This window comes from Phodopus roborovskii, unplaced genomic scaffold, assembly GCF_943737965.1.
Source record: "Phodopus roborovskii unplaced genomic scaffold, PHOROB, whole genome shotgun sequence".
NCBI lineage: Eukaryota > Metazoa > Chordata > Mammalia > Rodentia > Cricetidae > Phodopus > Phodopus roborovskii.
The window spans coordinates 975,634-991,858 of record NW_026125554.1 but is presented as its reverse complement, the minus strand read 5'-3'; the positions used below and the strand labels follow the sequence as shown (position 1 = coordinate 991,858).

Genomic DNA, 16,225 nt, shown 5'->3' with positions numbered 1-16,225 from the left:
CACGTCCAGCTCAGCCAGCCACTGAAGCCATAACTCACGATGCCCTGACTTCTCTGTCTCTTAAAAGCTACTTAGGGCCGGGTGGTAGTGGCGAATGCCTTTCATCCCAGCACTTGAGAGGTAGAGGCAAACAGGTCTCTGTGAGTTTGAGGCCAACCTGGTCTTCAGAGCAAGTTCCAGAACAGCCAGAGCTATACACAGGAGAAACCCTGTGTGGAAAGACCCCATCCAAAAAAGCTACTTAGTGTCAAAGAATCTGCTACTGTACAATATAGCTATTAGTATATAAAATGTAAACAAGGGCTGGGGCTGTAGGTCAGGATTGGATCCTGCCTAGAATCTCCCAGTGATGAGCTGGGGTGTGATGAGGGATGGAGCTATACTTAGAATCTCCCGTGAAGGGCTTAGGGTATGGCTCAGAAGATGAGAGCTTATCTAAAGAGCACTAGACCCTAGGTTTTATCTCCAGGAGGACAAAAAATACGATTTTTCCTATCTAATTCCCTCTGGCCTGCACGCATTTCTTCTTCTCAGGTTCAGAGGATATGCGGCTTCCTCCACCTCCCTACTTGACAAAAGGGCAGGCCCACTGACTGTAAATTGAGCTTAGACCCAGCTCACCCTGGACTTCTGGAGGATTTCTGGCCGTTAGATAAAAGCCAGTATCTCAGGAGATTTTGAAGCCTGTTCCCATCGGCCAAAAGGAATTAATTCCCTTTGCCTCTGGCAGAAGGGATATATGGCTCTCAGATTATATACTGGTGACATCTATCAACACATCAAAGTCCATGCTGGCCCCCAGACTTCCCCAGGCACGACTCACAAGGACTTGTTATACATTTCAAAACTCCCCACATCTCCCCTTCAAGCTCACTGGTTCCTCTCCTCTCCAGGTACCCAATCTCTTTATAGCCCTCCAGATTTTCCCCCATCTCATTTCTCCTTGCCCTGGCGTGCCTTGCCAGTTTGGAATAAACTTTTCCTTTTCCACCCACAAAGCGGCCATTTCGGTTTCTTTACTGCTATTGCGCCACTCTCATACACCCCTTTTGGCCTTTGGTGTCCTCTGCGCCTCAGGGCTTGTTGTTAGTGTTGCAGCAAGTGTGTTTCCCCAAATTGTTTTTGCTCTGCAACACCAAGGCTTGAAGTTGACTTCCCGCCCTCTCCCCTCGGCACTGGGCGGAGTTCTTGGTACACCCCACCCCTGCACTACTGGACTCTAAGTCCCAGAAAACCCCGCGGTGCCCTGGATGGGGAGGGACCCTCTCCTCCCACGTGCACTTTGGGAAACGTCCTGCGATTTTTCAAATTTTGGCGCTGAGCGGGTGGGGCGGTGACAGCTGCAGTGACAGCTGTAGCCAAGGTGTCCCCTCACTGCCCGGATCCGCTGGCCTAGCCATCCCACTGGCTCCCAACACAGGGCTGGGGAGTGAAGGACCCCTGGTTCCAGGAGTGTTAGCTGAGGTCCATGACAATCACGGACTTGCTTGGAGAACAGTCCTCCAACAGCGTACCGCGGAGCAGGGGTGTCCTCCCGGCACCCTGTGCCTGGGGCGCTACAAATTGGCTGTCTGCTCTGGGAATGCAGGCCTGTGAATAGGAAATCCGGACCCCTAGACCCTCAGTCCTGGAATTCCCTGCTCTGTGCCCATCCCTCTAGCCTTCATTCGTGGGCCGCTGTCCCCGCCCAGGCTGGATTTGGGCGCCAGTTTTAAATGAAAATAAATAAATCGCATTCCAAAGGATGTCGCTGACTTTTGGCCCGGAACATTGGGCTTTATTTGGAATTCTGGAGCGTGGATCTCTGGACAAGGTGGAACCGGGAGCCTGGATTTAAGAGCCATCAAATTACAGACCCTGGATTTCAGGGAGGTTTGGGGCCTGAGTTTGCGTTCCAAATTGTGGACCCTTTATTTCAGGATCCTGGATTCACAATCTGGAGAGTGAACTGTCTTACTGGATTTGGGGGATCCTGGATTCTGTATTTGAGGGAGGACGAATTTTGAGTGTTGATTCTGGAACTGTGCGAAACTCAGTCCCAGAATTTGAGGACCCAACCTATAATTTTTAAATTTTTATTTATTTATTTATTTGTTTGTTTGTTTGTTTGTTTGTTTATTTGGTTTTTCAAGACAGAGTTTCTCCGTAGCTTTGGAGCCTGTCCTGGAACTAGCTCTGTAGACCAAGCTGGACTTGAACTCACAGAGATCTGCCTGACTCTGCCTCCCGAGTGCTGGGACTAAAGGTGTGTGCCACCACCGCCTTCACCTATAATCTAATATCATAATTTAACATCCTGGCAATGTGGCTAGTGGGGCACAGACAAGAGGATCTCTGGGAGTTTGGAGCCAGCCTGGTCTACAAAGTGAGCTCCAAGCCAGCCAAGATAGAGGAGACCCCGTAGAAAACAAAAGAAAACAAAATGAAGAGGACAAAATCCTGGGACCCAAGCCAGGAAGTCCCAGGCTAGATGATGAGGACAGTTGTCCATGTGCCTGCCACTTAGAGAAGCCTCAGATTCACAGACACCTAAGAGTGTTAAGTTCTGGGTGCTTTAGAACATTGTAAGCTGCATGGTAGATCCAAGCAGGACACAGAGGCATCAGCTTGGGTGCTCAAGGAGTGTTGCCTTCTCCGCACATGGCTGAAGGAGGGAAAACACAGAGGAGATGGGACAGCAGCTGCCAAGTCAGCACTGAGAAGTTCAGAAAAATAAAAAAATAAAGACGAGAGTATAAGGTATGTGTGGGCATTAGCTTTTGCTGTGTGCAAATACCCTCTCAAAATACATATTTAGGGCCAGTGGGTAAAGGGACTTGCTGCCAACCCTGATGACCTGGTAGATCCTAAGGATCCACATGGTAAAGGACAGGAGTGACACCCCTGTCCTCTGACTGTCACACTGTGCATAACCTCACAAAATAGACAAAATATAATTATAAACATTTTAATATTTAACATCTATGTTAATCCACTATCAACAAAAAAAGATATTTTGAGACAGACCACATTTATAGTCTTATTAAATTGTATCCTTAGTAATTGTGTCCTTAGGGGCTGAGGAGATGGCTCAGAGGTTAAGAGCAGTGACTGTTCTTCCAGAGGTCCTGAGTTCAATTCCCAGCAACCACATAGTGGCTCATAGCCATCCATAATGAGATCTGGTGTCCTCCTGTGGTGTGCAGGCAAATATGCAGTCAGAACTCTGTATACATAATAAATAAATAAATAAATAAATCTTTAATACGACGACTACTACTAATAATAATAATAGTGTTATTAGCTGGGTGCTGGTGGTGCACCCGGGAGGCAGACAGGTGGATCTCAGTGAGTTCCAGTCCAGCCTGGTCTACAAAGCTAGTTCCAGGACAGTCTCCAAAGCAATACAGAGAAACCCTCTCTCAGGAAAAAAAAAAAAAAAAAAAAAAAAAAAAAATGTGTGCTGGGCTGGAGAGATGGCTCAGAGGTTGGCTGCTTTTCTCTAGAGGACCTGAGTTCAATTCCCAGAAACCACATGGTGGCTCACAACCATTTATAATGAGATCTAGTGCCCTCTTCTGGCATGGAGGCATACATGCAGGCAAAATACTGTATACATAATAAATAAATAAATCTTTTAAAAAAGTATCCTTAATTAACTAACTTAATTAACTGATGGGAGATGTCATTCTGTATATGTTTCTCATACTGGTTAATGAATAAAGCACTGTTGGTCAATAGGAAAGGAAGATAGGAGGGACTAGGAGACAAGGAGGAATTAAGAAATAGAAAGAAAGAGTCAAGATGGAGAGTCTGGAGAAAGCAGTATGCCGGCCGGCTCCCCGGTAAGAGAAATACATAGATCAGCAGAAATGGGTTAATACTTAAGACAGAGCGATCCGATAAGAAACTAATACCGGGCCAACAAAATTATATCGAATACAGAGTCTCAGTATGTTAATTGGGGCAGGTGCTGCGGGACAAGAGTGGTGGTGGGTGGAAAAACTGTACTCCTTACAATTAACTATCCCCAATTTATGAAAAGAACTACAATTTTGCTACATTTTAAATTATTTTAATGTGCATGGGCTGTGTACCTGAGCAATAATAAGTTTTGGAGGACAGATATAGCCTCTCTGTCTTTACTCTCTGCTTTTCAAATCCTGGGATTGAACTGAGATCAGCAGGATTGGCAGCAAGCCCCCTTTGCCCTCTGAGCCATGTCAGAAGCCCTAAAAATTAAACTTAATCTAAGTTGCATATGTGTAGGAAAGTTGTACTTGATAGTTGAGTCAGCTCTGGGGTTTCTCAGCCCACCTGGGTCAGAAACTCATTTCTGTCCAGCATGGGAGCAACGTCAAGGCTTAATTGCCATTTTGTTTTAATTGTGTCTTTCTCTTTTTGTATACATGTGAGCATTCTGCATGATGCAAGGGCCTGCTTGCCATTAACTTAGTATAGGGTTCAGGAGACATCGTTATCTCCTTCCACCTTTCCATGGGTCCTTCCTGTGGATCAAAGGCAATTTGTCAGTTTTTCACAGCTGGCACCTGACCTCCTCCCACCTTATTTTGTTTTCCCAGTACTAGAGATAAAACACAAGGCCTGGTGCATAGTAGGCAATTTCTCCAGGCCCCCAGCCCCTTCACTGGGCGTGTAGGCAGGGGTCCACCCTGACCATGTGCCCAGCCCCTCACTGGGGAATCCTGGGCAGGGGTGGGAATGGGGGCTCTATGGGTTCTAGAAAAGACTTTCTACTACTGCTGATTCACTACAACACATCATCGACACCCCCTCCTCCCCTGACCTGTTTTTGAGACAGTATATCAGTTTATTATCCAGGTTTTTGCTTGTCTGTTTTTTTTTTTAAGATATGGTTTTTCTGTAGCTTTGAAGCCTGTCCTGGAACTCACTTGGTAGACCAGGCTGACCTTGAACTCACAGAGATCCATTCTGTCTCTGCTTCCTGAATGTTGGGGTCAAAAGCGCGCGCCACCACTGTACTGGGTCCCAGGCTGGTCTTGATCTTACTCTATAGTCTAGCCTAACCAAGAACATGGGATGATGAAGCAATAGCATTATAAATTTTAACCAAATTTAGGCTCCAGAATTCCTGTCTTAAAAAAAAAAGCATATCTCACACCTTTAGTCTTTAGTTCCAGCACTCAGGAGGCAGAGGCAGGCAGATCTCTATGAGTTCAAGGCCAGCCTGGTCTACAGAGCAAGTTCCAGGACAGGCTACAAAGCTACACAGAGAAACCCTGTTTCGAAAAGCAAAACAATGCATATAGGGATGGCTGGCTCAGGGTGACTATCCTGGAGAGGAGGGGAGGAAGGTCTGATGATTAGTGTTTTGTTGCAAGTTTACCTATATGGCCACTTTGAGAAGAGATTTTCCTGTGCAGAGACTTTTGGAGAAATCAAGCCAGCAACTCAAGGATGCACGCACGGCCCTGATTCTCTCTTCCCAAAGTGAGACACCAGGAGTTGGGAACCAGAAATGCTGACCTGAAGCCATCGGCTACCCTGTCCCCAAGGGCAGGAAGACACAGTGGCTCGTCTACACACCTGTGCCAGCCTTACCCACTGCTTGATGTCTTACAAATGCCTGGACGCTGGTAGAATGACATCCTGAGTCACTGCCCCAGAAACTTCTCCTTGGGGACAGTGTTCTGTACCACTGTGTGAAAAAACATGATGTCAGAGCCCAGCCCTTCAGACATGCTCACAACTTCCTGGCTACCTCAGAGGGAACCCATTCAGACCCTCATGTCCAGCTGCCTCCCACTCTCCAGCATGCTTTTTCTGCCTGTCTTTGCTCATGGCACTCTGTGGTTCCCACCTTCACAGGTTCAAAGCCCCAGTCTTTCCTGAAGCCCACCAAGGCCCTGCCCCATGCCCCCTCTGCCTTTTGTATCCTCTCCCAACATGCCATACTCTGGCCTGCCTCAGGACCTTTGCACAGGCTGTGCCTCTTGTTGGATTTTTCATGTTCCAGGCTCAACTTAGATGCCACCTCCTCAAGGGAGCCCATTGTGACTGCACCATCTGACATAGCCGTGCCCTTCTCACTGCACAGCAGCACCAAATGTCAACTGACGTCTCCCCTCCCTGCAGTAGGACTTTTGCAAGCACATGACCTTTTTTATTTATTTGTTTATTTATTTATTTGCACATGACTGTCTTAAAAAAGAAATTTGCCTACTTCATGCCCAGAACTTTATTACTGATTTCTGGATTTTGGGACTTGGTTTTCTTTTTTTCTTTTTTCTTTTTGAGACAGGGTTTCTCTGTGTAGTTTGGAGCCTGTCCTGGAATTAGCTTTGTAGATTAGGCTGGACTGGAACTCACAGAGATCTGCCTGCCTCTGCATCCCAAATTCTGGGACTAAAGGCGTGTGCCAGCACCGCCCAGCTCTTAGTACTTTCTTAGGATTGAGCTCAGGTTGTTTGACTTTGCAGCAAGTGTCTTCATAAATTGACTCATATCTTCAGCCGTGATTTTAGCCTTAAAACATTTGTTTTCCAAGACAGGGTTTCTCTATGTAGTCCTGGAACTCATCCTGTAGACCAGGCTGGCCTTGGAACTCACAGAGATCCACCTGCTTCTCCCTCCCAAGAGCAGGAATTAAAGGCCTACATCACCACAACCAGGCTAAACAGTCATTCTTAATTGTGTGTATATGTATACACATGAGTGCAGTCTCCATGGAAGCCAGAAGAGGTGACCAATGGGGAGCTGGGTCGCCTGCACGAGCAAGCAGGTGCCCTTAACCACTGAGCTGGCTCTCTGTCCCCAACCCATCCCCTTCCTCCCCAGCCTATGGAGCCCTATGCAGTTGATCCTCTCACTCGCTCATTGACCAGCTGGAGGCACCTACCTGGTGAACACCTGAGGTTGTTCTTAGGCCCACATGCTGTCTTTGTCTCCTGTGAACATGGTAAGAGACTCATGGCAGCAGCAACTCAAGGGAGCTCACAACTCCAGAGGATGGTGCTTTCCTTTGTGGCAGAGAGTCCAGGCTGCACACAAGCCCTTCACTCTGCCCCATGTCTTCAGGCCTGCAGTCTGGGGTACTAGCCAGGACGGTGCCCCCAACCCCCTAGTTAAGAGGCATTTCCCCACATCCTTTAGCATAAGTAAGAGACTTCTCCCACAAGCAACCCCAGAGTCCTATGTCTCAGGTGATTCTAGATTCTGCCAGTTAACCACTAACACTGGTTGTTACTTCATAAGAAAGTGAGTGGAGCACTGGCCTAGTGTCCCCAAGGTACTGGAGCATGGATGGGATAAGCCAGCTGTGGCGGTCCAGGCCTTTAACACTGACAGGACTGTCAGGAGCGCAAGGCCATCCTTGGCTACATAGTGAGCTCAGGCAATCCTGGGCTACATTAGTTCTGTCTTAGAGAGAGAGAGAGAGAGAGAGAGAGAGAGAGAGAGAGAGAGAGAGAGAGAGAGAGACAGAGAGAGAGAGAGACAGAGAGAGAGAGGGAGGGAGGAGAGAAGAGAAGAGAAGAGAAGAGAAGAGAAGAGAAGAGAAGAGAAGAGAAGAGAAGAGAAGAGAAGAGAAGAGAAGAGAAGGAAAAGGCAAGGCAAAACAGGGAGGCTCGGTGATGTTTCCAGGAGTACAGGCCCTTCCTGGCAGGCCTTCTGACCACAGCCAAAACAGCCCCTCCTGGGAACATGGCCTTTGTCCCAGCAGTTTGCACACTCATGATGCTATTTCCGGTCCTGTTGTGAGAGCCCCCGCTCATCCCACAGGCCTCCGAATTCTCTGCACAAACCCAGATCACTTTTTATGTCTAGACAGCAAACACTAGGCCTCGGTGTGACCCAGTTCTGACTCAAGGAGCAATCGGGCAATCTCAGACTGGCTGGGCAGACTGGGAGGGGGAGTGGCTGGGAGCAGATGCCCGCCTGCTGGCTGAAGCCCGATCCCCAGGTCCTGCGCATGTCGCGCTTTTGGCACCAGATATCGCGTGGGAAATAAGATCCCAGGACACAATATAGGCTGATGGATGTTTATTTGGGGAGAAATCACTTATACCAGAAGCAGGTGACTGCTCCAAGGATGCCCCCAGATGCTCTCTGTCTCTGACCAGGAAGGAAGGGAGAGAGCTGGGGTTCCAGACATAGCACCATGGTTAAATCCACACCTGTCCCCATGCCCCAATGGGCGTGGTCAGTACAACAGATGCCAGCGGGGTGAATATCTCACTACACTCCTGCATACAGAGCCTCTCTGGGTTTTTGTTTTTTGAGACGGTCTCACCATGTAGCCCCAGCTGTCCTGGAGCTCACTCTGTTGACCAGGCTGGCCTAGAATACACAGATACCTGCCTGCCCCTGCAAAATTTGTACTTTTATGGGTTTTGCCTGTGTCTTGTCTGTGTACCTTGTGTTTGCCTGGTGCCCTTAGAGGGACCGGAGTTACACTGTTGGGCCGTCATGTGGGTGCTAGGAATTAAACCCTGGTCCTCTGGAAGAGCAGCCAGTGCTCTCTCCAGCCCCTGTCGCAAACCCATATAGCTCAAGCTAGCCTCAAACTCACTACATAGCCCTGGATGATCCTGAACTACTGACTGATATTCCTGCCTCTACCTCCTCAGTATTGGGGTGACAAGTGTGCACAACCTTAGCGATATCAGGGACTCAGGGATGATGCTGCACTCTGCCCACTGAACCACAGCCATAGCCAGGAAGCTAATTCAAGTATGCACCTAATAAAGTTATTTACGTGTGTGTGTGTGTGTGTGTGTGTGTGCATGAATGTAGGACTTGGAGCACTATGGGGGTCAGAAGACAACTATGGAGGTCAGTTTTATTTTCTTCCACCCTGTAGATTCTGCAGATCAAACTCATGCTTGTCAATAAGATATTTTACCTGCTGAACCATCTTGCCGGCTCTTCATGGTTGATATTTAAAATATTATATGTATAGCATATGTCAGGGTGGGATATAGTATATAGAGATATCAGTGGTGCATGCTGGCCTGTCGTCAGAAAGCCCTGGATTCATCCCCAGCATCGCAGGGGAAAGAAAGAAAGAAAGAAAGAAAGAAAGAAAGAAAGAAAGAAAGGAAGGAAGGAAGGAAGGAAGGAAGGAAGGAAGGAAGAAAGAAAGAAACAAAAATACTTATTGCAAGTGTTCTCTCCCCCTCCCTTTCCGGAAGCTGCGCGCGCAGAGAACTTCTGAAGCCGCCAGGTGTCGCCGGCGCGCCTCTCACGCCAGGGACATTTTGCGCGCTCGGTGGGCGGCGCGGAGGAGGCGCGATGCGTCACTGGACCCGGGGGCCGGGGATCCGGGGGAACCTAGCTGCGCGGCCAGGCCCCAGGCTGGCGGAGGAGGGGACGCAGTGTGAGTCACCGGGAGCCCCTGTGCGCCGTGGGAGAGTCCCACGCGGAATCTGCCCGCCCGCCTAGTGTCCTCGTTGTCTGGCTTCCCTACCAATAACCATGTTGTAGCTCTGAAGAGAACGCCATCAGAAGCCTCAGTTTCTCTTTTGCATAATGCAGCTATCAGTCTCTTTGCTTGCCAAATGTTGGACAAGATTAGTGGCACGCGTGGCAAAAGGGGCCTGCGACTCGTGTTGCGCACTGCAAAAATGCCAGGGATAAAAGAGTGGCTGCCATCCAGCCACCCTGTCCCAGGAGGCAGCATACTTTCGCTTTGCCTCGGTTTCCCTCGCAGGAGTCAGGTGTCGGGATGCGGTCACAGGCTAGACTTAGAGGCAGCCGGCAGGGGGCGAAGCCGCACTGCAGAGCTTCTGCAGTGCATCTTCACCTGTGCCTCCCACGCGTACCCCACCCTGAAACTCTCCGAGTGCCAGGAGAAAGGTTTCCTTATCTCTTCCCCAGTGATCCCTTAGTGCTCTGTAACTCTGACCTCCGGTCCTCTAAGCCACCTACCAAGATCTCCAGGTAGTGGTAGCTTCTTGGGTGACCCCTCCCCACCCCCTGCGAGAGGGGGCTGTGCATTCTCAAAGCACGGTGGTGCCTTGTAGGGTGCCTTGTAGCTCTCTTTGGGGTGAGAATCCCAGCGTCCTTACTAAGCGCTTATTGTATACCCTGGACGTGATTTAGATCACTTTCCAACCTTACAAGGCCGGGGTTGCATTGGCATGAGTTCAGTTACGCAAGGCCCAGGGTGTCCAAAAACCCCCCTCACACACACACACACACAAAAACTTGCCGTCCTGGGAGGGACTGGGCTACATCCTGGGGCCTCCGGCCCTTGCACAGTCCTTCCTAGAGCAGAGCCTGGGAAAGGCTGGGGGACTCTCCGGGGACAGGGAGGGGATTCCAGACAGCCCTCCCCGAAAGTCCAGGCCAGACTCGCGCGCTGGAAACCCCGCGCGCGGCCTGCGTAGCGCGGCTGCCGGGAAATCAGAAGAGAAACTTCTGTTTTTTTGTGTGTGTGTCTGTGTGTGTGGTTTTTTTTTTTTTTTTTTTTTTCTCGCGCTTTTTGGCACTCACGGCTGCTCGGATTTGTGCTCCTCCCAGCCCTGACTCCCACGTGGGGCAGACGGCTCTTGAGCTCCGCCCTTTCAACTACCAGCCAATTGCAGTGCGGTCCACTCAGCTCTTTGTGTATGCACCAATGGGAGGACGGCTTAGGCCTCCCTAGGCCACGCTCCCACACGGAGAGTTTATATAAAGCGGCTCCCGGCGGCCGCGCGCTCACTCCGTTGCAGCTTGGTACCTGTATGCATTCTTGGTTCTTGGATTAATTTTTGTGGGGATTTTGCAATCTTTTTTTCTCTCTTGCCCTTTTCTTGGGAAGGGAAGTCCCGCCGCCTCCGGAAGACTTTGGAAGCTTCTGATCGTACGGGAAGGTGTTTTTCCCCTTCGGTTGGATCTGGGCGCATACTTTGCCTTTGGGGACCTTCCGTGGGGGTCCGTTGTGGAGTGCGGCTGCATCATGACGCTGGAAGAACTGGTGGCGAGCGACAACGCGGCTCAGAAGTGAGTACAGCGGAACCGGAGTTCTCTCCCGCCGCTTGAGGTTGGCCGAGCTGTCATCGGCTAATCGCCTCCTCTCTTTTGGCCTCTTAGAATGCAGGCAGTGACCGCCGCGGTGGAGCAGCTGCTGGTGGCCGCGCAGCGTCAGGATCGCCTCACTGTGGGGGTGTACGAGGCGGCCAAACTGATGAATGTGTGAGTCAGCACCCCCCTTTCCCGGGCGTAGGTGGGGGCGCCCCTCTGATGCACACGCACTCCCATCACCCCTGTAGGGCACAGGTCTTGGGGGACTTTCCCAGTGCTCTCGCTATTGAGGAGTGAAGGGAGACATTTCTCTAAGAACTTATTTTTTGGGGGACAGAGACTCGCTGCAGAACTCTGACATTGCAAGTTTGAGGGTTTTTGTTTTGTTTTGGCAAGGTAACCTCATTAACTTTGAGCCCTGTGCCCCCTCCCCCATCACCATCAGGATTTGCATAGTTGGCCACCCCAGCATGCGTGCAGCGCTGGGGGGGGGGCTTGTTTCTTGCACAGTGGGTCTTGTCCACCCCTCTCCCACCTGCGATCACAGAGCTCGTGCACGGCGCCATCCCTCCAGCTCTGACCTCCCCCTGACACCCCTTTTCTCCTGTAGGGACCCTGACAGCGTGGTCCTGTGCCTCCTGGCTATAGACGAAGAGGAGGAAGATGACATTGCCCTGCAGATCCACTTCACCCTGATCCAGTCGTTCTGCTGTGACAATGACATTGACATCGTGCGGGTATCCGGCATGCAGAGGCTGGCACAGCTCCTGGGTGAGCCCGTAGAAACACTGGGCACCACTGAGGCCCGAGACCTGCACTGCCTCCTGGTCACGGTGAGTCTGGTCTCTCTCACCCTGCCCCACCCTGCCCTCCCTGGGTACCTAGATCCCGTGTTTGTCAACATAGCTGGGCTGGCTGGTCCAACTCCAGCTCACTGTCCAGCCACGCTAGGCATGTCCCGTGGGCTGCCTCATCACCCTGGCAGCTATTTTGAGCCAGCCTGTTTTTCACCAAAGGGGCCCCTGGGCGCCAGGGAAGGCTCCCTATCGAACTCCTAGAGCTCCCACTAACCCCTTCCTTTTTGTCCCTCTCCACAGAACTGTCACACAGATACCTGGAAAAGCCAAGGCTTGGTGGAGGTGGCCAGTTACTGTGAGGAGAGCAGAGGCAATAACCAATGGGTCCCTTATATCTCTCTGGAGGAACGCTGACACCCTCTACAAACATCTAAAGCAACTGTTGAGTTGCTGTCCCGTAAAAAAATTAAATAAAATACATATTTGACCCCTCCCCCCTCATCCCCAAGAACAATCCCTCAAAAGCCTCCCTACCCGTGAGACCTTCCGGGAGGGGCGGAGTCACTGAGACTGAGATGTGAGGGGAGTGTGCGCCCGCCGGCTCTCAGGGCGGTGGAACCAGGAGCAGCACCGCAGGTGGTCGCCGAGACAGGAAGGAGGGGAGCCCAGGCCGGAGAAGGAGACTGGGACATTGGAGCCCAGGCCTGGAGATCCTGCAGCCAGGCTCCGCACCCAGCCGCAGCCGGGAGCGCGGAGGGTCTGGACTGACGCCGCAGGGAGGGGTGAGGCGTCCCCGATGCTGCGGGACAGTGAACTGTGCACAGCGGAAGGAAGCGACCGTAGCCGTGGGAGCCGGGACGAACCCGGGACTGCGACTCTGACACAAATCTATTTTGTTGTTGTGCTGAGCAAGACAGGTCGCTTGCGTATTTTTTTAAGTTTCTACAGAGACATTCTAATAAACTCGTTAAGCCTCCAGGTTCTGTTGTGTTTGCCTCCTTCGCCCCAGGTCGTGCCGCGGCCACCCAGTCTCGGCTGGAGCTTTAAGTCCAAAGCTCTAGACACTGCTGCTCTGCCGCAGGCGCCACCACCCAACTCCTGCTTCACAGCAATTAAGAGGCGGGTTTATTACGAAACCTGGAGGCCTAGCCCCCCTGTTACCCGCTGTGCTGGAGCCTGATCCCTGGGGTCAGCGCATCGAGCAAGTGACTGCAATTCCCCCTCCCACCTGAAGGTCCAGATCGGAGAGGTCGAGAGGGCCCCTGAGGCCACACAGCAGGGGGCCTTTGTGGGTTGGGATTCCCGACTTCTCCTTGGGACGCACCCTTTTTCTCACGCACTCAAACTCTCCTTCCTGGGATGGGCCTAGAGGATGCACAAAAGGAAAAGAATGTTTTTTTTCATTCTTTCCCCGAGCTAAAATCAACAGTAGAAAAACACCCTGGAAGCCTTGGCACCCTCTGCATCTCACCCCAAACCGAAACCGCACACTCCCTCCCAGGGCTCTCCTGCCCCGCCGGCCTCAGTTTACCTAATCCCAGCAGCCGCGACCTTTCCACAGAGCCCCTGGTGGGCGGAGGAAATCCCCGGGGGCGCCCTGGGAGTCACGCGCAGGAGGCAGAGCACCGAAGAGGAGAGTCCCCAGGGGTGGGGGAGGGGAAGGGTACCTAGAAGCAGGGCTTGTGGGAGGGGATGTCCCAAGCTGAGGTGTTGGGCTTCCAAGAGCACTGGCGAGTGGCCCAGGGGATGACAGGGGTTTGAGGAGGTGGACGGAGGTGGGGAGTTGTAGGAGTTAGTTTCAATAGTCTTTGAATGAGACCCAGGAGAGGAAGGTCACCATGGAGGGGGCCACCCAGGGGCATTGGGGTGGGACAGTGAACAGATTGGAGCTGGAAGGGTAGGTGGGAGATGGGGCCTCTGAGGGCCAGGGAACCAGGGGACAGGGGAGTGCACAGGGTGAGGCTTCCCTGGTGGTTAAGGTAAGGAATATTGAGGGAGGGGAGAGAAAGTCTCTGTCTTCAGGCAGTGTGGCTCCAGGCATATCTATGCTGGCTCTGCCCTTAGGGCTTGTAACCTGCTGTCCCTTCAGTGACCTGGCCACCTCTGGTCCCCTACCCACAAGACAAACAAGAGTGGTTTGGGGGGAAGAGTACTACTGTACTCCCAAGCCAGGACCAATGCTTTCTGGCCTTGACTCCGTTTCCCCCCTCTGATAAATGTCCTCCATTCCAAGGTTCTGAGGTCTTCCTGGCGCAGAACCCTTTTGAATACCTGGCTCCCTGACTCAGCCATAGCAGCCTAGCATTTTCGTTCCACACTCACAACTGCTCCAGCCTCATTTTCCCCCAGAAAAAGAGACTGAAGCTCAGAGCAGAGAAGTCACAACCTGGCTTGGAGTCTGGAATTTTGAGTGGATGAGGGTAAACTAGGCAGCTAAGGGGAGACTGAACCATCCCATCAGCAGGGAGAAACTGTCCCAGGTCACCGAGCTTTGGCCCTGTCTAATAGGGACGCCATCGTGTGCCAGGAAACGTGGGTGTGTCCCTTGGACGTTAAGCAGGAAAAACTTGGCAATGCAGGCTGCAGGCAGATGGGCGTGGCACACGCGCACGTTTGCATACCCAGTGGCCCAGTACGAAGTTATAAGAACACCAACCCCTGCACCTGGCTACTTCCTGTTCCTCTCTGAGCTGGCTCTCCTGTGTAACATGTAGCCTGATGAAGGACTTGTAAAAACAGGTGTATGTTCATGTTAGATGACTTCCCTTGGACAGATGCATGGTGACAGTGGACACTTTGCCTAGCTCAATAAACAAGAAATGAAGTTCTAGCTCTTTCCCTGAACCCCGCTTCCCAGGCACAGGTGGTGATGGCTGTGTGAGCCTGTTCAGTTGTATTGAAGGACCAGGCTGGGGCAGGTGCAGGATGCATCAAATACATAGAAATGTTAGGGGGAATGATGTGAGACAGCTGCTTTAATGTTTTATTTATTTTTCAGTGTGAAGGATCCGAGGTGGGGGTGGTAATCCGGTAGAAGGAGAGGAATTCGGGGCCTGAAAGTGATCTACTACCCCGGTTTCACCAGGACCACGTCCCCAGCCCCTCCCTGGGGGATTCTAGGCGGGGCTCCACCTCTGACCACGCCTCCAGCGACTGCTCACCGCTCACCACTCACTCACTGCTCAGGACATCCCCCAAGGAGGCCATGATTAGTTTCCCTGTTTCACAGAGAAACAATCCAAGGAGGTGGAGCCACCTGCCCAAGGTCCCGTGACTGGACACCTTCACAGGACAAGGTTCTCTAAGCTGAGTGGTGTCACAAGAGTTGGCAAGGACACAACATGCTTCAGGCTAACATGAATCCCCTAGGGACAAAACAGTCTGTCCTGAGGCTGGGACACAGAAAGTCACCTATGTGTCAAACTCTCCTTTGATGTGACTTGATTCTTTGTGTCACCTGCATTTATTTTATGTAGCTCTGACTATGCCAGGCCCTTTCCTGCTCTTCTGAGACTGTGCAGTTAGCACAGAGGCCACAAGAAGCATCAGGACTCAGTATGTCATTTTCAGCTTTCAAGTGCTGAGTGGGGGGAGGGGACATGGTTAGAGAGGGGGGTGGGCCTCAGCCAAAGGCTATTGGGTGTCTCAGCGCCAATAAAATCTGTCTAGAACCTGGTTGGAATGCACACCACAGGTGTTCCTGGTACCCTGGTTGTGAGCTACCCTGTGCTTGCTGGGAACTGATCCCGGTCCTCAGCAAGAACAGTCAGTGCTCTTAACCTGGGAGCCATCTCTCTAGCCCTTCATTTTGTATTTGAGACAGGGTTTCTCTGTGTATCCCTGGCTGGCTTAGAACCTGCTCTATAGACCACCAGGCTGGCCTCCACCTCAAAGGGCCCCAGTGCTGGCATGGCACACTGGTGCCATCATAACTAGCTTTTTACTTTTCCTTAAATTTTTTTATTTTATTCGTTTTTTGCTTGTGGAGTTCAGAGGACAACTTGGGGGTGGGGGAGTTGATTCCCTGTGGGTCCTGGTATTGAACTCAGGTCCTCAGACTTGGCTGCGAGACCCTTTACCCTCTGAGCTCTGTCTCCCTTGCTGCCTTTTGTTTTTAATGGCTGTGTCTCACTCTGAGGTCCTGACAAGCCTGCAAGTCCCTGTAGATCCTGGGATTGCAGGCCTGTGTGTCACCACGCCCCAGACAGTTCTGACCTTTCTTCCGTCTGGGCTCTGGAAACCTCATCCTGGGCCCCACCCAGTCCACGAAGGGGGTCAGTTCTCTCCTAGCTCCTCACCACTAGGGCACCTCATTGTTCATCCCTAGGGGATTGCCAGCCCTGGAGCACGAAGCAGAAGAACTGAGAGAGAGAGATATGGACCAGTTGGAGTCCCACCCCGCCCAAAGCCATATCAGAAAGACTCCCCACAAACTCTGCAACCCATGAGCCCTTCCAAAGACC

At 51.6% G+C, this 16,225-nt stretch overlaps 1 protein-coding gene across 1 annotated transcript; it reads left to right on the top strand.

Annotated features, from left to right (window-relative positions):
• The first annotated feature begins 10,655 nt into the window (after positions 1-10,655).
• Gadd45b (growth arrest and DNA damage inducible beta) lies at positions 10,656-12,738 on the top strand. The gene is made up of 4 exons (XM_051177315.1): positions 10,656-10,944; positions 11,035-11,136; positions 11,576-11,798; positions 12,063-12,738. Exons 1-4 carry the CDS (start codon positions 10,901-10,903, stop codon positions 12,174-12,176), a joined length of 483 nt encoding a protein of 160 aa, XP_051033272.1. The 5' UTR covers positions 10,656-10,900; the 3' UTR covers positions 12,177-12,738.
• The last annotated feature ends 3,487 nt before the right edge of the window (positions 12,739-16,225 follow it).

Coding starts and splice junctions, on each gene's coding strand:
- Gadd45b (XM_051177315.1), top strand. CDS start 10,901: ATGACGCTGGAAGAACTGGTGGCGAGCGACAACGCGGCTCAGAA. Junction 10,945..11,034: donor AGCGACAACGCGGCTCAGAA/GTGAGTACAGCG, acceptor TTGGCCTCTTAG/AATGCAGGCAGTGACCGCCG. Junction 11,137..11,575: donor GCGGCCAAACTGATGAATGT/GTGAGTCAGCAC, acceptor TTTCTCCTGTAG/GGACCCTGACAGCGTGGTCC.